This window comes from Cornus florida, unplaced genomic scaffold (genome assembly GCF_030987335.1).
Source record: "Cornus florida cultivar Cherokee Brave unplaced genomic scaffold, ASM3098733v1 CherokeeBrave_3.0.0_Hap2_Chr11, whole genome shotgun sequence".
In the NCBI taxonomy this organism is placed as follows: domain Eukaryota; kingdom Viridiplantae; phylum Streptophyta; class Magnoliopsida; order Cornales; family Cornaceae; genus Cornus; species Cornus florida.
This window is the reverse complement of record NW_026775581.1, coordinates 90599585-90626347: the sequence shown is the minus strand read 5'-3', so window position 1 is coordinate 90626347 and position 26763 is coordinate 90599585. Positions and strand designations below refer to the sequence as shown.

General features: G+C 36.5%; 3 protein-coding genes across 3 annotated transcripts; 2 read left to right on the top strand and 1 right to left on the bottom strand.

Annotated features, from left to right (window-relative positions):
* Window positions 1-9462: 9462 nt before the first annotated feature.
* Window positions 9463-10304, top strand: LOC132285028 (21 kDa protein-like). The gene has a single exon (XM_059787187.1). It carries the CDS (start codon window positions 9490-9492, stop codon window positions 10099-10101), a length of 612 nt encoding a protein of 203 aa, XP_059643170.1. The 5' UTR covers window positions 9463-9489; the 3' UTR covers window positions 10102-10304.
* Window positions 10305-14200: 3896 nt separating this feature from the next.
* Window positions 14201-19117, top strand: LOC132282385 (elongation factor G-2, chloroplastic). Its single transcript, XM_059784048.1, has 4 exons — window positions 14201-14590; window positions 15855-17269; window positions 17716-18228; window positions 18794-19117. Exons 1-4 carry the CDS (start codon window positions 14326-14328, stop codon window positions 18959-18961), a joined length of 2361 nt encoding a protein of 786 aa, XP_059640031.1. The 5' UTR covers window positions 14201-14325; the 3' UTR covers window positions 18962-19117.
* Window positions 19118-20672: 1555 nt separating this feature from the next.
* Window positions 20673-25684, bottom strand: LOC132282384 (hsp70-Hsp90 organizing protein 3-like). Its single transcript, XM_059784046.1, has 7 exons — window positions 24640-25684; window positions 21918-22206; window positions 21727-21812; window positions 21383-21606; window positions 21193-21259; window positions 21049-21108; window positions 20673-20918 (listed from the first exon to the last, which is right to left on the bottom strand). The coding sequence occupies exons 1-7, from the start codon at window positions 25537-25539 to the stop codon at window positions 20805-20807; spliced, it is 1740 nt and encodes a 579-aa protein (XP_059640029.1). The 5' UTR covers window positions 25540-25684; the 3' UTR covers window positions 20673-20804.
* Window positions 25685-26763: the final 1079 nt, after the last annotated feature.

Here is a 26763-nt window from a genome sequence, read left to right as displayed (position 1 = left end):
ACATTCATTGACTGGGAATGGTTCCAGGGAAGGGGCGTGCAGGACCACAGGATGGTACCTCTTCAGAGTTCAGGCAGGTCGACTCGGTTCAGTTCGAGGTGCTTGTCGCTGGTCGTGGACTTGACTATGAAGAAGGGAGTTGGCCATCCCTGCACAAACTGGTCGGGAGCTGGAGCCGTTCCCCTGACGAGGCCATGGCAGGCCGAAACCAGTCAGCATGTATCCTTGGGAGGGCAGGTCGTGGTGGCTGACCAGGGCGCTTGCGCGAGCTGAAGCAACGCCTTGGTGCCGCACGGGCCGTGCCGCTGCGCCAAATCTCTAGGCCCGTGACAAATGGTATCAGAGCAGGACTTGGGGAAAAGCACAAAGGTGTGCCCCCTTGTCGATCCGGGGGTCTTGAGAATGAAGACGGTGCACTAAAGCGTCGGTGGGCAATCAATGTTGTTGGAGGAGAGCCTCCATCTCCCCATGAAGATGCGTCCTTTAAGCCGGAGGGCCGCGCGCATCGGATGGCCGGAGGGCCGCGCGCACCAAAGTTCTTGCAAGTTCAAGAGGCGTGCAAACCGTTGTAAAGGGCGGGTATCAAGTCAGCCGGAGGGCGCTTGTTTGCTCGGGGTGTCGCGGAGGCGGCATAACGTGGGGTTGCGTCCCGAAGAAGTGGGCGTCCCTTTAGCCCGAAACCCTATCATTGGGCGAGTGCAGCCAGGGGTTGTACAAGGAAGCGATGGTGGGCAGGCGAGCATACCACTTGGAGGAGACAGGCTTTGGATTGTTGGACGCAGCGGAGTCAGCGCCGCACTGCGACGAGGGCGTCGCAGGATTTGGGTGGGGGAGAATGTCACGATCCGATTCCTAACGACGCCATGAGCATAGAAGATACGCATGCTGGTTGGCTAAGAACATTCATTGACTGGGAATGGTTCCAGGGAAGGGGCGTGCAGGACCACAGGATGGTACCTCTTCAGAGTTCAGGCAGGTCGACTCGGTTCAGTTCGAGGTGCTTGTCGCTGGTCGTGGACTTGACTATGAAGAAGGGAGTTGGCCATCCCTGCACAAATTGGTCGGGAGCTGGAGCCGTTCCCCTAACGAGGCCATGGCAGGCCGAAACCAGTCAGCATGTATCCTTGGGAGGGCAGGTCGTGGTGGCTGACCAGGGTGCTTGCGCGAGCTGAAGCAACGCCTTGGTACCGCACAGGCCGTGCCGCTGCGCCAAATCTCTAGGCCCGTGACAAATGGTATCAGAGCAGGACTTGGGGAAAAGCACAAAGGTGTGCCCCCTTGTCGATCCGGGGGTCTTGAGAATGAAGACGGTGCACTAAAGCGTCGGTGGGCAATCAATGCTGTTGGAGGAGAGCCTCCATCTCCCCATGAAGATGCGTCCTTTAAGCCGGAGGGCCGCGCGCATCGGATGGCCGGAGGGCCGCGTGCACCAAAGTTCTTGCAAGTTCAAGAGGCGTGCAAACCGTTGTGAAGGGCGGGTATCAAGTCAGCCGGAGGGCGCTTGTTTGCTCGGGGTGTCGCGGAGGCGGCATAACGTGGGGTTGCGTCCCGAAGAAGTGGGCGTCCCTTTAGCCCGAAACCCTATCATTGGGCGAGTGCAGCCAGGGGTTGTACAAGGAAGCGATGGTGGGCAGGCGAGCATACCACTTGGAGGAGACAGGCTTTGGATTGTTGGACGCAGCGGAGTCAGCGCCGCACTGCGACGAGGGCGTCGCAGGATTTGGGTGGGGGAGAATGTCACGATCCGATTCCTAACGACGCCATGAGCATAGAAGATACGCATGCTGGTTGGCTAAGAACATTCATTGACTGGGAATGGTTCCAGGGAAGGGGCGTGCAGGACCACAGGATGGTACCTCTTCAGAGTTCAGGCAGGTCGACTCGGTTCAGTTCGAGGTGCTTGTCGCTGGTCGTGGACTTGACTATGAAGAAGGGAATTGGCCATCCCTGCACAAACTGGTCGGGAGCTGGAGCCGTTCCCCTGACGAGGCCATGGCAGGCCGAAACCAGTCAGCATGTATCCTTGGGAGGGCAGGTCGTGGTGGCTGACCAGGGTGCTTGCGCGAGCTGAAGCAACGCCTTGGTGCCGCACGGGCCGTGCCGCTGCGCCAAATCTCTAGGCCCGTGACACCATGCTATCTTTCATGTCAATGATGTCATACCAACTTGGTAAAAGCATGCTGCTCGTGTGTAAGATGAGTTCACATAATGATAAATATCACAATATATTTATTAGACCCAAAAGATGAAATCGTTAAATTTAGATAAATTTATTTTTCTGGGCAAGAGTCACAAAGTCAATTGACGTGTGTAAATTATCTAATCAATACATATACTATTTAATAATATAAAATCATATATATACAATTTAACCGGTCGATATATACTTTTAACACCCAAATCATGAAGATAAAATCGTGAACCGACCCACATGAACGGGTAATTAGAAAATAATATAAAATATTTCGATTAATACAATAGCCATGTGCCTATTCACTTAACAATTATCAATATAACACTTATAGTGTACTGTTCACCAATCAAAGTTGATAAATATAATTAATTACTCAATTGAAAAAGTATTGTTTTGACTTATAGTCAATGGTCATGTAAAAAATTGATTGAAGAAAAAAAAAAAAAAAAAGTGTTTTCAATCATTCTTTCACATGAGCTAATTAACAATGAATTGAATGTTGTATTGATTAAATATTCAATTCCTTCATAAAATTATTCAGTCATACAATATATGTTCATGTACTAAAAGACCCAGAATATTTATATATATATATATATGATGTATGAACTGAAGATCACCATGTGTGTGCAACAAGTTAATGTATCTCTTGATGCACACAATAGATACATACATACATAATCAATGAACACGGCTAATATGAAAACCGTGTCCGTGAGCCGAAAATAAATAAATAAATAATATCTAGTCAAATAATCTATGTGTATTCAATTCCGGCATCTTGATTTCTACAGGAAAAAATCTCTAACCTTGCTCTAATACCAATTTTTGAGTTTTAATCAAATTAATTCATGTAGAAATCAAGAATACTTTAATTAATTAAAGAATAATTTAAACTCGTATCTGATTGATGATTAACACATATATACCTTTAGAATATCCATATAATCCTCTGTGAGTTCCTGCAAAACATTAGAGCGCTTTACCTCCTTTTAAGAGTTGTCGATACGATAGGTCTGAATAAGGGTTTTAAAATCCTTATATATAATAACAACAGGGAGAGACCGCTTCTCTACAAATAAGCATATCTAAGTCTCCCTTTCTATCATGAAAATTTAGATATAAATGCTTAAAATTAAATCACGCCAAATAAGTTAAAAAATCACAATCCAACGGTATAAAACCATACTTCCAATTAGACCATCAAATTGAAAAGTACAACCCAATCCATCAAGTATCAATAATCACATTGCAATCCTATTTTAGAAAACGTAGTGCATAGGATTATAAAATAATTTTTTATTATTTATATATAAAATTTCCGACAGAGGGGCCATAAGGGAAGGAGAAAAAGAAAAAGAAAAAAAACAGCTTATTTTGGTGAGAGATTTCCTAGAATTCTTGGTAATCCTTAACTAGTCACCAATTAGACGTGTGTTGTGAACGATTGAATTATGACTTAAATGGAGATAGTTTGCTAAAACCAAAAAAACAAAAAAAAAATCTAGTTCAATGCACCATACTAGCTCTTATCACTGTCAGGCTCAAAGAGGATTAAGATATACTGTTTTCTATTTTGAATTCGTAAATTTCAATGTTATAATTAGATATTTTTGCTATTATTTAAAATTTTGTTGAATATATGGATCTTTAGATTCATTAATGATCTAGGTTTGCAACGAGTCAAGCCGTTCATGAGCGATTCGGGCTCAGCTCGTTAATTATTCGGCTCGATTTATAAACGAGCCGAGTTTGAACATCAGTATCCTCGACTCGTTTGTTCATGAACTGTGCTCGATAATGCGTTCACGAACATACTCGATTATTATATATATATATATATATATATATATATATATATAATTGGATATATATATATATCCAATTATAATATATACAAAAGTTGGGATAAGATTGTAATTGTATGTAGCACATTTATATGTAGATATATATTTATGTTGGGGTCATATTGTAATTGTATATAGAGTTTGTGGTTATTATGCAAATAGGCCTTTCTTGTCTTTGTATATAAACCCTTTTCTGTTTAGGGTTGATGGAATTTGCGCCTCCATTTGTTCTCTCTTTCCATCATTGACCATTCGATCCCCAACCATCAATGAAGAACAACAGTTTCAAAGATTCGCCGGGATCTCACTCCCTCATCTACCCTCTCTTCTACTTCCGGCATCCCTTCCATCTACCACTGGTGGCTTTACCGCTTTCGTCCATCACCACTCAACCCTTCTCTCTCCTCTTCTCTCTCTCCTTATATATATATATATACCAACCTCCACCGGTGCCACCATCGGCCTTCTTTTTTCCGGCCGTTCTATCTCCCGCCGTCTGCTCCATCTCTCGCCGTCTCTGTCTTTTTGGGTGACCAAGGCTATTCCTTGCCGGTCATCATCATTGAGCCAATTTCTAGCACTGAGAGTTGCGTTATGGGTCTTGCGGGCTATTGGGATTTTCTCCCGGCATGTGTTTAGGTCTGATTACAGTTGGGGTCACTGTGTATCGTCGCCCACGAGATGTCGAGTTCCGGCTCGAAACTCGTCAAACATAGCTGAGTTGAGCTCGAACTAAATTTTCTAGGCTCGACTCGAGCTCGAGCCGAGCTTGAGCAGCCTATTACCTAATCGAGTCGAGCTCGAGCACATCATTACTCGGCTCGACTCGGCTTGTTTACAGCCCTACTCAAAACGTATGAAGTTTAATACGAAATTCAATCCATATTTTTATTATTTTTAGGTTTTTATTTGGATTTTATGCTTTGGATATACCTAATAAGTAATATCTATAGGGTTTGGATTTTGGATTCGTGTATGAATTTTAATATTAAAATTTGAATTTGAATTAAATTTTTATTTTTTATTTTTTTTTATTTATTGACAAGAAATTCACACACACCACACTCATGCACTCACTTTACTCCTTTGGAGATTTGAATCTTCACCATCTACTTTGGGAGATAGAGGAGATACCATTGAATCACAAGGTCCTTGCTATTTGAATTTGAATTTACAAATATTTGTTCTATTAATTTTTAAGTCGTATTAATTTTTAAGTCCTACTTTTTGTTTGAGAGTTTATTATGTTATTAATTCAATATTCCCCAGCTCCAAAATAGTTTTAAGGCACTTCACTTTTTAATATCTGATAAAGAAAATGACAAAAGTAACCCTATATCACACATATTAATAGTATCTTATCCCCCCGTATTTTTCTATCTTATTCTTTCTTTCTTTCTTTCTTTCTTTGCTATGTATCTTCTGAGTTTCATCCTCCCTCTCTTTAATTCTTTTTAATTTGCTCCATATTTTACAGCACAGCCCTCAGACTTTTTTTTTTTTTTTCGTTAAAATAAATTGAATAGTCTTTTTTATTTTTTCTTGTCATATAAAATTGGTTCATTGATTAGTTTTTATAAGATGTTCACATTGATAGAAAGAAAAAAATGAAAACAAATTTAGTTTTGATCCGATGTTCAAATTATTATTATTTTTTTAATAGAAAAAGAGTGCAAGTTTTGGGTCAATAAGGATACATTTTTGACAATGGTATACTTTTTTTTTCCAACAGAGATCTGAAAAAGTGAGAAAGAGTACTGAGAAAAAATATACATATATAAAAATTTACACTGGTACCAAAAAGGATAAAAATCAGCTCTTTGCTAGAAGTTGAAATCATGAAAACTCAACCAAAACACGTACTGATAAGTGATAAAAGATAAAAGAGAGGAAGAGGAAAGAAAAGAGTGATGCCATCCATTTTATATATCATGCAACTTGGATGACATCTATGTCAACCACTTGAAAGGCTTTGCAGCCGTCAGTGGAAGGCTTGTTTGTTATTTTCAAAGATGTTATGTCTCTTCTTAAGGTCTGTGGGGATTCTTCCTTTTCTTGGGTTCCCCGGAAGGGTAACTTTGTTGCTCATTTCAGGGCCGGCCTTGGCCCAAGGCGACCAAGGCGGTCGTCTAGGGCTTCAGAATATAAGGGGCCTCCAAATTTATAGGCCCATGTATGATGGGTCACAAAAAAATTTATATATATGACCAAATGCAGCAAATCTAAATTTATAGGCCCATGAATGTTGGGCCACCAAAAAAAAAAACATTTATAACCAAGCAAAGAGACTCAAGAATGATGGGCTACCAAAAAAAAAAAAGAAAAAGTCTAACCAAATGCAGCAAAAAAGAGCCTCAAAAAAAAAAAAATTGCACTTTTATAAAATAAAAAATTTGTGCATGTGAAACTTATGTATAGAAGGTCTCACATTTTAAGTCTGCCTAGGACCTCTTGAGATTTTTTCAATCTCAGGGCCGGCCCTGACTCATTTACTGGGCAAGCATGCCCTTGTAGCCGAATGCGGCGATGTCGAGTGGGGCATATGGCTCCAGTGATTGTTAGATGCTCTTCTCCTAGATTGTATTCATTTTCGTTCTTGTATCTAGTTGGTTTGCTTGGTGTTAAAAAAAAAAAAAAGAAAAAAAAAAAACCACTTTGAAACCGACGTTGACAGTAACAATATTTCATGTAAGATTACAATTACAACTCAAAACAAATTGATTATCAAACTTGCCAATTAATGTCTCTTGGCTTTCATAATTATGCATTCATGCCAATCACATGCAAGCTCTATTCTTTGTTGACATTTCTATCGGAACCAATTATGAATTTATCACAAGAATATGCCAAGTCTATCCCAACCCACATATATGATATATCTGTAACCACTTTGAGAGAATTGTTCCCTAAAAATTTTTATTTCTGAAATTATTAAATTATTCTGAACCACAAATCATTTGATGGTCTAATTCAATAAGAGAATGAAAATGATCATTTCATTTCATTCTCATTCTTAATTCATTCACAGTTTCATTCCATTCTATTCAATTTTTCATTCATGCGTACTAAATTAGGTCTAAAAACAATCTAAAAATTTCTAGTTCTTTTAAGCCACTATTCCCTCCCACAAGTCATAGCCACAAGCTTTATTCTCCAAGATTTAGGAACAAAGAAAATGAAACCATGAAAGGACTTGACCTGATATGGAGTAGCAAGATTTAGGCATGCGGTAGATCTCACCATTGTTTCATTAAATGAGCACAAGAAGTCAAGAACAAAGACATTACACATAAACAGGGTAAAAATTATGAAGGGAAAATATATATATATATAAATCACTAAAATGAGGGAAACTTTGCTTGTTTGTGTTTGTGTGTGTGTGTGTGTGATTTTTTTATTTTATTTTTTTATTATTTTTTTTTAAGTAAATTGAATGCATGAAGGAATTGAAACTTAGTCTCACTTATAGCATATATATCATTCATAAACGTTGATAAGAAAAAGCTTCTCTCGTATCAAGAGTTTGTTGAGAGGTCAAGTACGTAGATTGAATCAAGAGGAATACAAATTTCAAGCTCTATCTTGATAAGTTGCCAAATCAATATCAAAATGTGGTGTCTGAAATAATAGTTGCATGAGGGTGCGTATATTTATGAAAGTTGAAATTAAAGAGAAGAATTGTATAGCAGCACCAGAAGGGTACTACGGTAAGGTCAAAGGTGGCTTTTATCACCTTAAATGCGTACGTACAGATGTCACATTTGGTAACTTATCATTCTCATCCTACTAAGTAGTAAATTACTCATAATAGAGAATTAATTATGTGAATTTGAAGGCCAAGCTATATACTTTCAAATCCGATGGTTTCAGATCCTATCTTGGTAAAACACATACACATTCAACCAATACCTAACTAAATAACACCATTAATTTGTAATGTGCTTTTATCATCTTATATAATTTGTAATGTCTAAAATTAAACAGAGAACCACCAAAATTAAGACTGAGTGAGTGTCTAAGATGTGTCTCTATAATTACATATCATCTTTGTTTGGCGGTTCTCTGTTTTGCTAGTTCCCGCTGTAAGGGTTCCTTAATTTGGTTGGGTCCCTCCAGCCTCTCTTTATAACTCTTCACAACTATATCTAAACATTAATTTATACAAATTTACTTATTTACCGGAAAAAAGAGTTCCTCATTCAGGAAGTTCAGGAAGGTGCAGTTCAACAAACTACGTAAGCTTCAATGAATGCATGTGATCTTAAATGTTCATTCTTTATCCTTTTTTTGAAAGTGACCTTCTAACAATAATGTAACCTTGCACCCCACACACACATTATAATTTGCTTGAATTTCCGAAAGTGAAAAATATTGTAACCTCAAGTGGAAAAGAGGAGAAACGGTTTGGATTTTTTTTTTTTTTTTTAAGTTAAGTTTTATTGTAATTTCATATTGGAATGTTGTATTAGCTTTTGGTTTTGAGGTTCAAGGAGGAGGGCAAACGAGTATTAATTGGAATGTTTTATTAGAGTTTTGGTTTTGAGGTTTAAGGAGATCGAAGGATTAGATGTACGTAATCTTACACTTGCATACTAAGAGGGTTTGTGACCTTTAGGTTATTGTAACAACCCACACCTTATCCAGATTTAATATTGTCCGTTTTTTACTCTCCCAAACCAAAAACTTTCTAGGGGGTCACCCAGAGTAAGCAGGCTTAGTTCTGAAGTTCTGATGGGTTCACGGCTTTAAAACACTTTTAACTCCCCTAAACCCGAGACTTCCTAGGGGGTCATCCGTCCTGGTACTACTCTAAAGTAAACACGCATAAGTTTGGAGTTTTGATGGATTCATATTTTTGGCTCGCTCAAACTAAAGACTTTCAATGATGTCATCTATCCCGCTACTTCTTCAGAGTAAGCCCGTTTAATTTCACGTTGTGTTATAAAAAAGTGTTGAATCTACATATAGTGTTTATCTTTTCCACACCCAGACATTGTGGGATTGTGCATTTGTAACTCGTCCAGTGTGATAGTCTACCAATGTCTCGCATTAGCCCACATAGGTCACCGCATTTATAATGGAGCAAAGTGCATGAACTCTCGCCACTGTAGAATCCGAAAAGGATTAGATATATAAGGTTAATCATTACTTAAGAAAATTCAAAATATGAGACAAGTGTCTTACCATTAGATTATACATCATTGGAGTTCTTGCCATGATATATTTAATAACCGTTTTTGTTGGCCTCAATCTTTGGTTGTAATCAAATAGCTTGGCATGACTTTTGTGCTTCTGTTCTTTTACTATCTTTTATGTGCATGTGTATGTGAATTGTCAAGTGGGAACCACAAATTAAGATCGACCCTTTTTCTATAAATTAGCATTCATTTGCTGAATGCATCTAACTCTTTAGCTCCCCTTTCCAATCCGTGTGTGTGAGAGAGAGAGATGGAAAATTCATATATTTCCAATTCTACACTAACATCAATTCTCATATTTCTTCTCCTCGTTACCTACATGAACTCATCCATTGCAATGAGGCCAATTGAAAAAAACACAAAATTCATCAAATCCTCGTGCAGTACCACAATCTATCCTCAACTCTGCTATAGCTCTCTCTCAAGCTATGCAAGTCGAATCCAAACAAGCCCCAAACTCTTAGCCAACACCGCACTTTCTGTGACACTTGAAGCAGTCCGATCAACCCCATCAGTGCTGGCTAAGGTGTCCAAGACCCACCACTTGAAGCCCAGAGAAGCTGCGGCCATCAGTGACTGTGTAGAGGAGCTGACCGATGCAGTGGAGGAACTCCAGAACTCCATGGAAGAGATGGGTCAGCTTCGTGGCAAAAATTTTGGGCTTAAAATGAATGACATACAGACATGGGTTAGCGCGGCCTTAACGAATGAGGACACGTGTATGGAAGGCTTCGCCGGAAAAGCCATGAACGGGAGTGTCAAAGCCACCGTCCGTGGCCGTCTTGTGAGTGTTGCACAATTGACTAGCAATGCCTTGGCTCTTATCAACTACTATGCGTCACTTCATACCAAGTCAACTTAAGTAAGAATGTTTTCCAGATTTTATCTGGATTTTACCATTTACTTTTCAAATATTTGTTTGTCGCAGTGCTTTGGATCAGTCAGATGTTCTTATTTTCTACTGTCAATTATAATTTTTCAACGTTCAAGTTGTAAGGAATTGTAATTATGATTCCTTCAAAATCTGTAATTATTGCACAAATTCAAATACTAAATTTCAATATATACTTGCACATTTGAAATATACATTTCTTTGCATATAAGAGCCTATATAAGAAAAACTTATGACTAGAGTACTTTAATTCAATGTACAAATTAATAAAATCATACAAGCAATATACTTGGTCAAATATGAGTCTATCTATTATTATTATTAGTGTATATATGTGTGTGTGAATAATGTGAGACACATGACAAATGTTGAACATGTACATCATTTCGACATGTTATTGTACGACAATTATGCATGTGTATACTCATTTTATATATTTAGGGAGTTGAGCTTTCAACCTTTCTACTCTAAAAAAATAAGAAAGAATTACTAAATTATAATTTTTTGTGATATTTCAATTCTATATTTACCAAATAAAAAAAAATAAAAAAATAATTGTGAATGAAGTTAATGGTAAAATCTTTATATGTATAAGTATCAACAATATTATATTGTTTCATTGATGCTAGGTGCAAGTCTAAAAATGACTCCTATCTTTTATGACATCCGATTTGGTGATTGTCTATCTGACTCTGTCCTTGGAGATCTTTAAAGTTATATATTGGAGTCTTCTTGTGTTTCACCGAGACCTGCTGAACTTAGGGAGGTTCCAATGTCCCATTTACAAGTTACGATTATGTAATTGTTTATATATATATATATATATATATAGCATATTTTATAGCTTTACTTATTATTTTATTGATACATCATCTGAGTTCTCTAAAATATTAATTAAAAAATACACATAATAATGCAAATTATGTGTAATAATTAACGCCGGAAATGAAGGTGCAAACGGTAGACCCCATGAAAAAAGATTGAACATAGCTTTTGATGCCCCCTCTAGTTGCATAATTGCCAACCACTGCCTACACTCTCAACTCATCATGTTTTCATCAATTTCAACCCCATTTAAATCTAAATTAAACCATTCTTCATCCTTGCCTCCTAACTAAATTCTCACCAAATTTAAAAGCATCAAAAGCCTCACATTAATTACTTCTTGCTTGTCAAAACAATATCATTTTTATACTTTAAATTTTATCACTTTGTGGAATCACTAGATCCAAGTGACAAAACTATACAAATTGTAAAGTAAATTTGATGAAGACTACACCTCGGAATAATATTGTGAAAAGATCTTAATTCCTATGATAATGATACAATTGGTCTAATCAACTATCTCTTTCCAACGCCATTTTTGGAACCTTAACAAATGTGACATACCATTTCTCTCTCTGTGTGCGTGAGTCATTTAATACTGATATTTGGTGTGTCAGTCATTTAATACTGATATTTAGTGATGGTGATCGTTTGCCTACAACACATTGTGTTTTAGGTAAGTGAAGTCGTTCGGTATCAACTTAGAGAACCTTCTCTGCCTATAAAAATACATGCATATTTTTCTTTTTTCGATATAAAATATTTATTTATTTTTACTTTGTCGGTATTTGATAAAGATCTACGTCGAGTTTGAGATCGAGTCTATCGAGCGGGACATATAAAATAACTTTTCAAAAATTGATAAATAAGTTATTTTTGTTAAATTTTAATTTTTTTTTTTCGTAAATATTTTACGACAATCAAATATCAGTAAAAAAATATTTTTTAAAACATATTTTACATCCAAACAAACAAAGCCTAGAGTCTGACTTTCATAATAGTGTGGCCAAGAAAAAATGCAATAGAAGCTTGTCCCACTAGTAAACTGGAAGTTAAACTCTGCTGTCCAATAAAAATAGCACTAAAAGGCTTATATTTATGAGGAACCATAGTTAGTGCAGCGTGGGGGTGTAAGTTGGGCGGGCTCAATCTGACTTAATTGGAGACTTGCCTGAGTTAAGAACCAACTTGGACTAGGATTTTGAGTATTCGGATTGTGTTTGAGCTCAAATTGGTTAAACCAATCCCATTCGATCAAGTAGCATTTAGGTTGAGAGGTTTTTAACGTGAACTCAATTTGGGTTGAGAAGTTTATAACATTAGAATATGATCAATAGTAGGTACTTCCTTCTATATCCTTAGAACATTATTAGTATTAAATCTTAATTATTGATTTTAATTAAACAACTAGGGTAAAATATTTCTAATGTGTTATTCTTATGTTATATAACAACTTCAGAATTCATAGACAAACCTAGCATTTATCTACTAAGTAGTTTGATCTTCTCCTCATTTTCATCTCACTATTGATCAAACTAGGGGTTACTAGGGCGAGGTTCATCCAACCTAGGGTTGACCCTTCAAACCAGCCCGAGTTGCACCCCAATTGTGCAATTACTTCAAATTTTGGATCTAAATTCTTTCTGGGAACCCAACAAAAGAAAAAGTCCACCCTCTTGGGCTTAAACTTCCAAATTCGGGTGATCAGACCATTATCCAATGTCTCTCTCATCTACACGAAGTGTTGGTTATATGGTTTTTTTTCCTTTTATTTTTAAAATTTGTGTAATTTTTTTTTTTTTTTTTGGTTAAAAAAAATTTCTGTAATATGATGATGACAAGTTATTGGCAAATATGCCAAGTGGGGTAATGTGGTATAGCCAGCCAGGCCGAAACATTGATGATAAAGCCAACTCTTTTTTATGAAATTGATTTAGGATAAGACCTTGCCTGATTATGGCCAAGTCCGAGTCAGACAAATGAACTGGGCCAATGTGGGCCGCCAAGTCCACTTAGCCTGTAAAACTAGTTCAGATAGGAGCTCAATGTTAGGCCCACTTCTCATCTTATGAGGTTGTGGATTCATACATATGTGGCACCTCTGGAGCCAGTAGCCTACAACTTTTCTTTGTCTTTCACTTTCCTGGAAAATTAAGATGTTTTAACCATTCAAACTTACCAAAATTCATTCATATATATATATATATATATATATATACACGGTTTAGTCATAGATTAGAGGTTTCACCATGTTCATCCCTATTTAGGCTAATTTGATTCTTAATTCACCAAAAGTTATTACATTTAATTTTTTTTTTATTATTAATTTTTCCCAGAATAATAGTTTATTATTTTGTTATAAAATTTAGTTGAAATACGATATGCATTAAATCAAAAAATAAATAAACACTTCGAAAAATAAATAAATAAATAAATAAAAACATATTAAATGCCAGAATGACACGTTCTTTGGACTCCAAAATTTTCTCCAATTTTGTTTGTAGATATGATTTTTTTTTTTTTTTTTCCTATTAAACATAAATATAACCAATTAGGTTTCTAGCAAGAGAATGTCTGAATGTTCAACCTCAATTTGATAAAATCTCATGTCTAATTTAATCAATTTATAATTTAATACTTCTTAGTTCTTCATTTTAAGCTTGAGTTCAATATCAAAATTGATAAGCAAGTAAAGTCAAATATAAACAAAGCGAGTCTCCGTTACCGTAATGTAAAAAGTCTAATAATATTGTTAATTGATATTTATTCAAGAGTCTGCAATTCAACCAATTTACCTAATGAGTTGGATAATAACGTTTTAGCCATCTGTTCACTTGAATCATAAAAAATAATTAGTTTTCGAGCTAAGCTTGTATTTACTCGCAAGTTGTAACATTTTCAAAATACTAAGTACTTTTAATTCCAACAAATTATAGGTGAAGTTTCGAATAATTGATAAAATTATTAACTGAATAAATAAAAAAGAAACTGAAGCATCCAATTTCTTATAGGCCAATCTCTATAAAAATAAAATAAAATAACTAAAATTCAATTTATGGTGAAATGTTTTTAATTGAAGCATTCAATTTTAATCCAAATCATTTAAATTTACATTAAAAATATTTGCAAATTTTAATATTATTATGTAAAATTTCGCGATATACACAAGTGTGGCATTTATTTGATTTTATTTTTTAGAGTAAAATATTTAATTTGATATTGTAGGCCACATAAGTGCTATCTTTGGTTCAGAATAACCGAAATCGAAAGCCAAAGCTCGCAAGGGCGCAAAACACCTCACAGTTTCGTTATCCCTAAACTAAACACGCCACACCAGAGGAAGAGAGGGAGAGAAATTCTAGAACAAGAATGGCCGCAGAGTCAGTAACAATGTCATCTGCGTCGGCAGCTTCATCGCTCTGCAATTTCAATGGCTCTCGGAGGCCATTGCCTCTCTCTCCCAGACGCTTCCTCGGTCTCAACGCCCTCCGACGGCGTCGTACTCACACTCTAACCTCATCTTCTCTCTCTGAATTCTTTGGAAGCGTTCGACTCAGCTCAGAGCCTTCCAAGCTCTCAATTTTGCAGAAGCAACAAAGGAGAAACTTCTGTGTCTTCGCCATGGCTGCTGATGGTATTTCTCTCTTTACACGATATATATATATATATATATATATATATATATATATATATATTGTGTATATGTGTATTATTGGTTAATTTACTGTTTAGTGTTATTTTTTGAAGTGATTTGGTGTACCCTTTGTTAGATTATTGGAAATTTGACACATTTTTTAATAGTTTTATCTGGGTTTTTGTTTGCTAAATTTTTTTATTCACGTTGAATGAAAGTATAAGTTTTTATTGATAATTGAGATTTTTATTAATTTTTAGTTAAACTTTTGTTCGTGTGTTAATTTGCTAATGTTTTATGCTCTGCGGATGATCCTTTTGAGAACGGGATCAATATTGAATTAGATTCTTCTTACTTTGTTTTAGTTGTTGAATGTTGTTTCTAAGTTCACTGAACAGTTTCATACCCAATTTACAACCTTCATATTCAGAGTGACTTTAGTAACCTATGAGACTATGATTTAATTTGTTAAGTAAAAATAATTTGAATATTCAAGTTTGTTTTATGTGCATGGCAACTGTATGAGGAAAATCCCATCTTTTGGAATTACTTTGTTGTAAAAAAGTTAATTCATTGTCAAAAGAATTAATGGAAAATGTTGTTGTTGTTGTTTGTGAATTTCTTGAAGTGATTTTCTTTATACTAGAGGATGGGCTTATTACAAATGCTAATTGAAACAAAATTTATTGTTTTGAGGTTCTTAATAATAACACGATTGATATATATATATATATTCCAATTCCCAAGACTTCTGAGTGCACCTTGAAAGGATGGCTTCATGTTATAGTCTAATAATGTAACAAATCGACTTTGCATCCTTGTCCAAAATTTCAACCTTCTGTATTTGATAATCTTCAAAACTTTTCTGTGTCTATCAGGCTCATGAATCTCACCAGTTTTACATAGTAGAGTATTAGAATTTTGTCCCATGCTACCTTAAAGCTTCATGGTGGTTCTGGTTGTATAATTTGATGACTGTAAAGAGAACTTCATTTTTTTTTTCTTTTTGATTAGTGCTGCGCTGAATGTGAAAGACTCATTGATGTGTCACAGACACGTGCATACATGACAAACTTGAATTTCTCAAGCTGCACATGATGTAATGTTAAGTGTTAATATACTAATAATTTATGATTAACAACAAAACATGCTATTTGATTGAAAATATAAATTCAGGGTTCAAATTGCATAATGTGTGATTGTCCACATGAAATTTTCTACCATCATGCTAACACATGGAATTCTTTTTTTTTTTTCTCGTCAGAGGCAAAGCGTGCAGTACCGTTGATTGATTATAGGAATATTGGAATCATGGCTCATATAGATGCCGGAAAGACTACTACAACTGAACGGATTCTGTACTATACTGGTAGAAACTATAAAATTGGTGAGGTGCATGAGGGAACAGCTACCATGGACTGGATGGAGCAAGAACAAGAACGAGGTATTACCATAACTTCTGCTGCAACTACCACATTTTGGAACAAGCATCGGATTAACATAATTGATACTCCTGGCCATGTCGACTTCACGCTTGAGGTGGAGCGGGCTCTCAGGGTTCTGGATGGTGCTATATGTTTATTTGACAGTGTTGCTGGTGTAGAACCACAGTCTGAAACTGTGTGGAGACAAGCTGATAAATATGGGGTACCTAGAATCTGTTTCGTTAACAAAATGGATCGTCTTGGGGCAAACTTTTTCCGTACGAGAGACATGATAGTTACAAACTTGGGTGCCAAACCACTTGTTCTTCAAATACCAATTGGTTCAGAAGATGTTTTCCGAGGAGTTGTTGATCTTGTAAAGATGCAAGCTATAGTTTGGTCGGGAGAAGAATTGGGTGCGAAGTTTGCGTATGAGAATATTCCGGCTGATCTTGAAGAGTTAGCTCAAGACTACCGTGCACAGATGATAGAGACCATAGTGGAGTTGGATGATGAAGTTATGGAGAGCTACCTAGAAGGAGTTGAGCCCGATGAGGAAACTATTAGGAAATTGATTAGGAAGGGAACTATCTCAGCCAGTTTTGTGCCCGTTTTATGTGGTTCAGCTTTTAAAAACAAGGGAGTTCAGCCGTTGCTTGATGCCGTAGTGGATTATTTGCCTTCACCACTTGACTTGCCACCAATGCAAGGAACTGACCCTGAGAACCCAGAGGTGACAATTGAAAGGGGTGCAAATGATGAAGAACCATTTGCAGGGCTAGCTTTCAAGATCATGAGTGATTCATTTGTTGGGTCCCTTACATTTGTGAGAATATACGCAGGGAAGCTTAGTGCAGGGTCATATGTACTGAACTCAAACAAAGGAAAAAAAGAAAGAATTGGTAGACTTCTGGAAATGCATGCTAACAGTAGAGAGGACGTCAAAGTTGCTCTAGCTGGTGATATTGTTGCCCTTGCCGGTCTAAAAGACACCATTACAGGAGAAACACTGTGTGACCCTGAGAAGCCTATTGTTCTTGAACGGATGGACTTTCCTGATCCTGTAATAAAGGTTGCAATTGAACCCAAGACTAAAGCCGATGTTGATAAGATGGCGACAGGCTTAATTAAGCTTGCTCAAGAAGACCCATCCTTCCACTTCTCACGGGATGAAGAGATCAACCAGACAGTTATTGAAGGAATGGGAGAACTGCATCTCGAGATTATTGTTGATCGACTCAAGAGGGAATATAAGGTTTACAATACTCTTGTGTCAATCTGATCTTTCTAGTTAATTTTTAAGCTTTTGTGTTACTCATTTTATGATGTTTTATACCTCAGTGCGCACACACATTAATATATTTATGTGGTTAACTTAATCATCTGTTGTTCAGAATTTGTTTGCTCAAGAAATTGGACTTTCCTTTGTTTAAAGAAGAACTTATATAATGTGCTGAATATTCTGACCTTAGATAACGTTAATGTATGTAGTTTATTGAGTCAATATTCGTATGTGTATATTGTATTGTAAGTTGTGTGTGTGTGTGTGTGTGTGTAACTTTATCCATATTTATAAAATGATGTTCTTTACCATTTCTATTTTAAAATTAAATGATTCCCTTAAGAATTTTAAGAAAATGAAATGCTTGGAAGTATTGTTAATCTGTATTTTCATTACTTGGATTTGCTTGCCACTCGCAGGTTGAGGCTAATGTTGGTGCACCACAAGTGAACTACCGTGAAAGCATTTCAAGAGTTTCAGAAGTGAAATATGTTCACAAGAAACAGTCAGGTGGACAGGGACAGTTTGCTGATATCACAGTAAGGTTTGAGCCCATGGAATCAGGTGGCGGGTATGAGTTCAAGAGTGAAATCAAGGGAGGTGCTGTGCCAAGAGAATATATTCCAGGGGTAATGAAAGGATTAGAGGAGTGCATGAGTAATGGAGTGCTTGCAGGCTTTCCTGTTGTTGATGTTCGTGCCGTACTAGTAGATGGTTCTTACCATGATGTCGATTCAAGTGTCTTGGCATTCCAGCTGGCAGCCAGAGGAGCTTTTCGGGAAGGGATAAGGAAAGCTGCTCCAAAGATGCTAGAACCCATAATGAAAGTTGAAGTTGTTACCCCTGAAGAGCACTTGGGAGATGTTATAGGTGATCTCAACTCAAGGAGAGGCCAGATAAACAGCTTTGGTGACAAACCTGGTGGTCTCAAGGTAAGTGGAATATGTGGTTCTATGCTGCCTAACTCTAGTACTTTCACCTGTCACCTCTACCATTGCATTTTTTAAAAAGAACAATCAGCTTCATATTTTCAAAAAAATGATATATATATATATATATATATATATATATATATATGTTTCAAGCTTCATATTGTTCACCACCTGGGTAAGGAGGTGACCGTTACTGGAATGGTAATATTGCAGGATCATAGTTACGGACCTATAGTTTACATGCCTCTTGGAAGACTGTTGTGCCATCAATATGGTTATAGAGAAAATCTCTTGGAAACTCCTTGAACTCCTTTCATCACCAGTTTTTTTACTCTATATTTGGACCAAACTACCTTTCTTACCATACATGGAGTTTTCAAGTATAGTATTATAGTCCATTGTCCATTTGTCACCGGTAAATGCAGAACTATTCTAGGATACGGTTATAGGATGCATATGCAGTTGCCATCTCTAGACCTATTATCAAGACTGAAGCAGCAGCGCCTAGTCAGTCTCTGTTTGTGTCTTAGCTTTCATCTAACAGATTTATTTGTGATTAATGCAGGTGGTTGATTCCTTGGTTCCGCTAGCTGAAATGTTTCAATATGTCAGTACACTCCGGGGAATGACAAAAGGCCGAGCTTCCTACACCATGCAGTTAGCCAAGTTTGATGTTGTCCCTCAACACATCCAGAACCAGCTCGCTGCGAAAGAAGAAGCAATTGCTGCTTAATTTTCTTCCCATCGGTCAAGCATCCAATACAAAGAAGCGCCTTCGTCTTTTTGTAAACTTAATGTCAGTGTCCAACAAGCCAATTCTTTTTGTACCAAACCCAAAAAGGTGTAATTCAAGTCAACTTTATAGAAAAGGTTTTGAAGCAGTGTGAAATGGACTGGTTAACTCTTACTAATTGTGAAATGGACCGGTTAACTCTTAATGCAGCTGAGTGGAGATGTCAGCAAAAAGACAACCCCAAATTGAGTTGGAACTCTGTTAAGTTTAATTCAAAATTTTCATTTTTGTTCAAAAATTTAATTCAAAATTCTCATTTTTATTTAAAAATTTAATCTTTATACATTAAAACAAACAAAGAGGCTTTTTTTATGTAAAATTATATTGCATGAAAAAATTACTGTAGTTATCTTTCTTATGTTGTGGTGCTTGGCTAAAATTCTAAAAATAATTCAACAATTCTTAGAAATGCATAACTTAACTGCAAATATAAGCATTTTGTATTAGTCTTGAGTATAATATGTTGATATAAGCAACTATGCATAAGAGTATCTACAAATATACACACACAAACAAACTTATATAAACATGTATATAAATTTATCAGTAAAAGTGAAAGCTTAACAATATATATGGGTGGGCACACACAATGTGTGTTCTTATTGAGTGCCTAATTTCAAGAAGAATAAAAAACCATTGTTCCTAGAGCTATCATGTTATAGATTGGCAGTTCATTTTTTTAGTAGTAAGGAGTCTATTTTAGAGAGAAGTGATTAAATTAAAAGGGATGTCTTAGATAATCCTTGTAACTATAATGGAGGCCTCCTAATGGTATCTCCTTTATTATTGTTTAAGCAAATGTATCGATGAGTAAGAATATACAAAAGCCCAGGAGCCCAACCTAACTAATAGCCTAGGTTAACAAACTAAAATTAGCTGTTAAACAAGGATATTAGAGACATATCTGGAGCCCTAACGGCAACCAACCAGACCAGAGGTCTGCAAACCTTCAATCTGGTGGTCGAGGCAGCGGACAGCAGGAAGGCATCTCCTCTACTTTTCAAATTGAAAAGTAAGAGTTTCGAAAATAGATGGATAGCTGAAGTATGTTTTTGTTTTTCTAGAAGCTAAGAAGCAAATACTATATATATATATATAGGGTGTTGAGAAGTTCCAAAAGAAGTGAAACACATTTGCTCACCTAATACTAGTAAGAATAAAAATTGAGTGGAAGAGAGACAAAAATTGATGGATGAGATGAGAAGATATTGTGTCCTCCCCTTTTTTGGAGGGGACTACGATTTCAAAATTTGGAGATTAAAGTTGAAAAGACTATCTAAAAAACTAATAAAGACATAGAGGAAAAGGCATTTGTGCATCCCAAAGGCATTTAAGATGGATTACTGGCACTCATCAAAATTAATCATGACACCTCAACTTTACCTTTCTAGACACTTTTTCTGAGTGTTCATAAGCCGTAGAGAAATCCTTGTCAGACACCAATTTACGGCATTATTTCAAGTACCAATCATGCTAGAAAGACAAGAAGGGAAAACAAAACCCCTGCTGGTAAATCATCCCCCTGTTAGTAAATTGTCCTAGAATAAATAGCAACATAATCATGATATTTGAATTGACCATCAGAAACCAACCATCAGCCAAAAAAAAAAAAAAAAAAAAAAAAAAAAAAAAACCCCTCATAAGACCGATATATAAATAAGAAACTTTCCAGAAATCAAAATTTTCAAGTGCAAACTAGTTTTTAACAATTAATCCACTGAAACACACTGGAAAGACATTTAATGGAGGGCTTTTTATGTCCAATTAGTTGCAACTAACATCTTCATTTGATCTGAACAATCCCTGCATTAACCAGCTTCTGGATCTTGTTCATCACCAGAGGGTTCTTAGTATGCTCCTGTGCAGCCTTGGGATTCTCCTGGAAGTCCGTCAACACCTGAAAATAAACCAATCAGTTTTAGACAGAAATTTAAGGAAATTTTTTTTTAATTATGCAAACAAACCCTTAACAGATCCTCCCTTACACACACACACATATATATATGAAGATCCTGGTTTGTCAATACCTGTCTCATAACAGGATCTGTTAGGATATTCTGAATTTCAGGATCCTGCATCCCCTTAGCCTGCAAAATATAGGTTCAAGTTACAACCATGTTCCAAATTGCTTTCAACAAAAGGACCTAAAAAAGAGTTCAATAAGGCAGTACCTGTCTCTCCTTCAGTTCCTCAGGGCTTAGATCCCCACGGCTAGCCTTGTTATTTTGTTCAACACATCTGGAAAATTAAATTTGACAACCCTCTGATCATGCAAATTGAAAACAGCATAGCAAGCGATAGCAAGCGACACAGAAGTTAAAGGAGCAAAAAATTATGAAAATTTTGTCTAGATTATCATACCTCCTTATACCATCTAGCAATTCCGGGTTTTTAGGGTCATGCTTCAATCCTTCCTGGTATGTTTCCAACGCCTTGTCGTACTCTTTCATGAAAAACTGGACGGCACCTTTTCTAGTATACCCCTTGGCAAATGTTGGATCAAGCTCAATGCACTTCTCTGCATCCTTCAGACCCTCCGGCATGGCCCCTAGTTTTGTATAGCAAGCAGCTCTATTACTATATGCCTAAAAAAGTAGCAAACAGTGAGTCACTTTCAACACTTGCTCCAGCACAACACATTAATATAAAATCTACTTTGCAAGCCTAAAATGTACCAGAAAACCGAAAACAAATGAGCTACTTACTCTGGGATCCTTGGGATTCCTCCTCAAAGATTCTGTATAGTGCCTCACTGCCTCTGGATACTTTTGCTCTTTAAAGCACTCATTACCTACACAATATAGATATGGGGGTCAAGAACTTCATACAAACAAGCCTGGAGAAAACATAAAGAAAGCAAGAGCAGAGTGTTCCTAAAAGTCATAAAGAGGATTACCTTTCTCACGCTCCTCATCTGCTATCTTTGGATCAAAATACTCTTGTTGCTCCAGTTCTTTCTTTGCTTTCTCGGCTTCATTGAGTTTCTTCAATGTGTCTGGGTTGCGATGCTCCGTAAGAGCTTTCTGGAACGTCTCAATAGCAGGTTCATAGTCCTTTGAGCATTTTGCCATCTTTGCCAAAGCAGTTCCCTTTCTTGTCAAGGCCCTTGCAACCATCTTATAATCTGCCCTTAGCTCTCTTCCTCTTTCAACAGCTTTGTCACAATCTTTAATGCAGTCTTCATACTGAAAAGAGAAATGCATCAATTAGAAGAATGGCGGCTGTGTCAATTCAACTACTAACAAAATTTGGGAAGCAGATTATAGTCAACACTCGACATAAAACTTGCAAAATGTATCACTGTTAGGACTATCATTATTCTACATTTAGAAGAACAACAAATCATCGCAGTTAACAAAGCCTATAAATTTCAACAGCTTTATAAAGGCTTCTTTAGTCATAGCTCCAAGAGCAGAAAGAGAGTGTACATAATATTTTGTACAACGCACAAGTGAAGTAACAACCATAATTCCATGGTAATCTACTCTCTTTTATGTTTTTTTCCTAATTTTTATTCCTTTCCCACTTTTATACAACAAATGCAGACATCTCTGGACACCACACCTAAGCTGCAGTCATTATGAGGTTTCCATGCTGCTATTTAGCACCTGTTTATTACCAACATGTGTCACAGTCCTTGTACAATTTCTGTACATAAACAAATCTGGGTGTTCTCCAAGTGACATAAAATTCAATGTTTTACCTCATGGAAACCCATCAAAACAATTTCCATGAGTAAATTTTTGAGTGCTAGGGACAATCGCTTGCAGAGACCGTCCTCCTACACATTCTGCTGTGAACCAATCACAACAGCTGTAATTAATAGGTTGCTCCTATTTTTATGGAGCATTAACAACCTAACTATTTAAGATTAAAGTACCCTTTTAATCTCCTCTCTCCAAATTGTGTGTATATTATATATATTGCTAACTGTGAATTGATTCTTTCCAAAAATTTTTTCTTCAATTCTCTTTAATATATATATATATATATATAAATCACTTGCTATCATGATTATTTATTACTTACCAAACCAAACCCTAATTTCCATACAATCCAATCTCTCTCTCCACCACCTAATAACCAAGATCTTCATATCACGTTTTAATTTATATAACATAGCATACAGAAAGAGGAGATTAAAATGGTACTACAGTTTAAAAGTTGGGTTTTAATGCTCCATAAAAATAGGAGCATCCTATTAATTACAATTGCTGTCATCAACGAGTGTAGGACAGTTGTTACTAGCATTCCTCTAAATTTTATACCTAGAAACTGAAAAGAAAATATAAAATAAGGAAAATGATACTCTCTTCGAAGAGAGAGAGTACCGAATGTCGAGCCGAAAATTGCTTCTCCTTGGATGCATTTAAAGTGGGACCCATTTGGACCCCAACTGAATGCATCAAGGGGGATCATTTATTGGCTCCCCCTTTCAGTAATCTCTTTGAAGAAAGTGTCACTGCTCTAAAAAAAATATCACTAAACTAATAAAGCTATTTATATCCCTAACACAACAACATTAAAAGCTCCCCTAAATGTTTTTAAATCAGCTTCTGGCCTAGCACAGACAAAAATCTCTTGGTCAATTTACATATATGTTATATTAATTTGAGTTCATATGTATGAGAAGCAATGCATTTACGGATTAGATTTATCAACTCCCTAGAGTCCTGGACCCCAAAGACATGAAAAAACTGCTAATCGCTTATATTCTTTATATATTTTATTTGCCAAGTTAAAATGGCATCTTCATATGAAGACGGATTGTTCAACATGATTTATCAGTAGTTTTGAAGCACCAATATAACTGAATGAACAGAATAAGATTTATGATGCTGTAGAATGACAAAGTTAACAAAACAAAAGAGAAAATAAACACCAATTTTTGAAGGGTTATTATTATTCTACAGCATCATAAAACTTAGTGAAGATCTGACATGCTACACAACAAGTATCCTCATGTATCCTACAGTTATTTCAATTATTTCAAAACCACTTCCAATCATACATTTGATAAATGCACACTCAAGGAAATTCAAGTAGATGATCTAAGTTAACAAGGTGAATAAAAAACCAAGCCAATCATACTTTGAACCATCTTAAAAGCATTAAAAAGAATCAAGACTTGAGTTACATCCTAAGTTGTTAATTTATACCCAATGACAAAAAACTAATGGAGAGCAGACAAGTAGCACGCAGATAAGACTTCCCATTTGTCAATTCTGCGTCTTTCCCTATAAATCTCTCAAAATAGAGATATATGCAAGCACTCAAAATATAACAGCATAATCTAAATTTCTTGCATTTAGTAGTACTTCAACAGAAGTAACAAACCCAAATAGTACTGTCAGCAGACAAATGTACATTGTTTTTCATCAGTAAAACACCAATTCAAATATTCCAAATCAAAATTACTAAAATAACTTAAAGAAGCTACAAAAACCCTTTATTTCTAGCAGAGTTATATAATAGTCCACCAAGTACCATCAATTTAAAGAACCTATTTTAGGTTAAAACGATATCAATTGTCTCCTAGTACACAAACCAATTAATATCAAACATGATATAAGCAATCGAAAGAACCGAATTTAATTGAAAATAATAAAATATTTTACCTTCCCCATTTCCAAGTACACAGCTGCTCGATTTGTAAGGAAAGAGATATCCTCATCGTTCAATTCAATAGCCTTTGAATAATGCTGAATGGCAGTGTCGAAATCCTTCTTCTTGTATGCCGCATTACCCGCCTCCTTCTCCTTCACAGCCTGTGCCTTCCTCTCTCTAGCTTCTCTCTCCTCTCCCGATACTTCCATTGGCTCTGGCTCCGCCTCCTTTTCTTTCACCGGCTCTGCCTCGGCAGGCCTCTTCCTCTCTGGATGAGGCGGTGGTGCATCCGGAACCTCCATGTCCTCCGAAGTCGGTGACCGCATCTTCACATTGAGCAACACACCAAGCGCTTGCATAACCCTCTGATCCTTCAGATACAGATTCAAATTGCTAGGGTTTTTCTGAATATCTTGCATCATTCTCACAAAATCAGGTTGCTGTAGAAAAACCCTAGTCGACGGATCGGCTGTCAGTTTCGTCCACATCTCGGGTCCCGAAAAGGTGTCGCCGAAGGGAGAGGACGAAGGCCCCCCGAACGGCGGCGCGCGGGATCTGCTGGCGGCGGATTGGGCATCGGCGAGGCCGGATTTTAGGGCCTCGTTGTTGGAGTCGATTTCGAGGCCCTTCTTGTAGGCCGAAACAGCATCGTCGTAGTGGCGAAGACCCAAGTGGGCAGCTCCGAGTCTCGAATAGCCCTTGGACCAGTCGGGTTTGAGCTCGACGGTCTTTTGGGCGTCCGATAAGGCGTCACTGTATTGGCCGAGGGATGCGTAGGAAGCGGATCGATTAGAGTAGAGGACGTGGTTAGTGGGGGCGAGTTCGATCGCCTCCGTGAAGTGGCGGATGGCGTCGTTGTAGTTGCCGGCGGAGAAAGCCGCGTTGCCTTTGGCCTTTGCTTCGTCGGCCATTCCGCTGATTGCTGTGTGATTGTAGTATCTTTTCTCTCTCTCGCTATAATGTATCGGAATATGGAGAGAGATTCCGCGTGGGGGTTTATAAAAGGGTTGCGACGAGAGAGTTCTAGGCCCTGGGGGATTGGCGTGGACGTGTTTCTCGAAAGTTCTGGGGAAATAGGGTGATTGGCTTTTCGTGTGAAGTGGGAAAGAGTTGTTTGGCCACAGGTTCAGAATTAACCTTGTCGAGTTGGACATGAGTAAATAACAAAAGTTTAATGAATACTTGGAGAATTTACAATTTTTAATTATCAAATTTAATATGGTGGTTAAATTATTCACTTATTAAATTAAAGATAGTGATTTAATCATCATCTATAATGAAATTATTATCTTTAATTTGGTAATTAAAATAAAACGTGTCTATTTATTATTAGTTCACATCAGCGATGAGTATATTATAGATCCTCGTTAATAGGAGCATCTCCAACCATTGTGCATATTTTTTTTTTTTTGTAAATTTAATGTGTCATTAATTTTGAATTATTTAATTTTAACTCCAACGGTTGTTTTATATCTTTTGTGTAAAAATATATCTCCCAATAACAATCAATCATGTGTCATGACAGACCTCACATAATTTTTATAAACTTACTTAATATATAGTTGATTTATTTTTTAATAGGATAAGAAAGAGGGATGATAAATGAAATATGTTGATCTAGTAATGTAAAAATATTGTGTAAAATACACAACCCTTTTATACATTGGTGATATGATAATGTATCTTTAACAGACTGTTAGAGATGAAAAAAATTTACACATCGTAAGTGGCAGTGTATATTTTACACAAAAATGTATTTTAACAGACCGCTGGAGATGTTCTAAGTATTGTCTAAAGTATAATCATTAATTTTGAAAAAATTGAATAAATGAAATCAAATGTGTAAGAATATAAACTCATATCCGGTAACTATATTTAAATTTGTGTAAAGTTATTAATACAATTTTCTCATAATAAAAGTTATGGACTTTTTTTTATTAACCGTTGAATTAATAGACTTGCTAAAAGATCTATTTTATTTTTAAAAAATTGTTTCAATGAATAGTTAATAATATGGCTCACGACTCTTATAAGATTTTAATAAAAATTAAAATTAATTCAGGCACGATTTCTTTCGAAATGAATTTTATTTTTATTTTAGAATTAAAAGACTGAATTTGCCCATATTAGTTAGA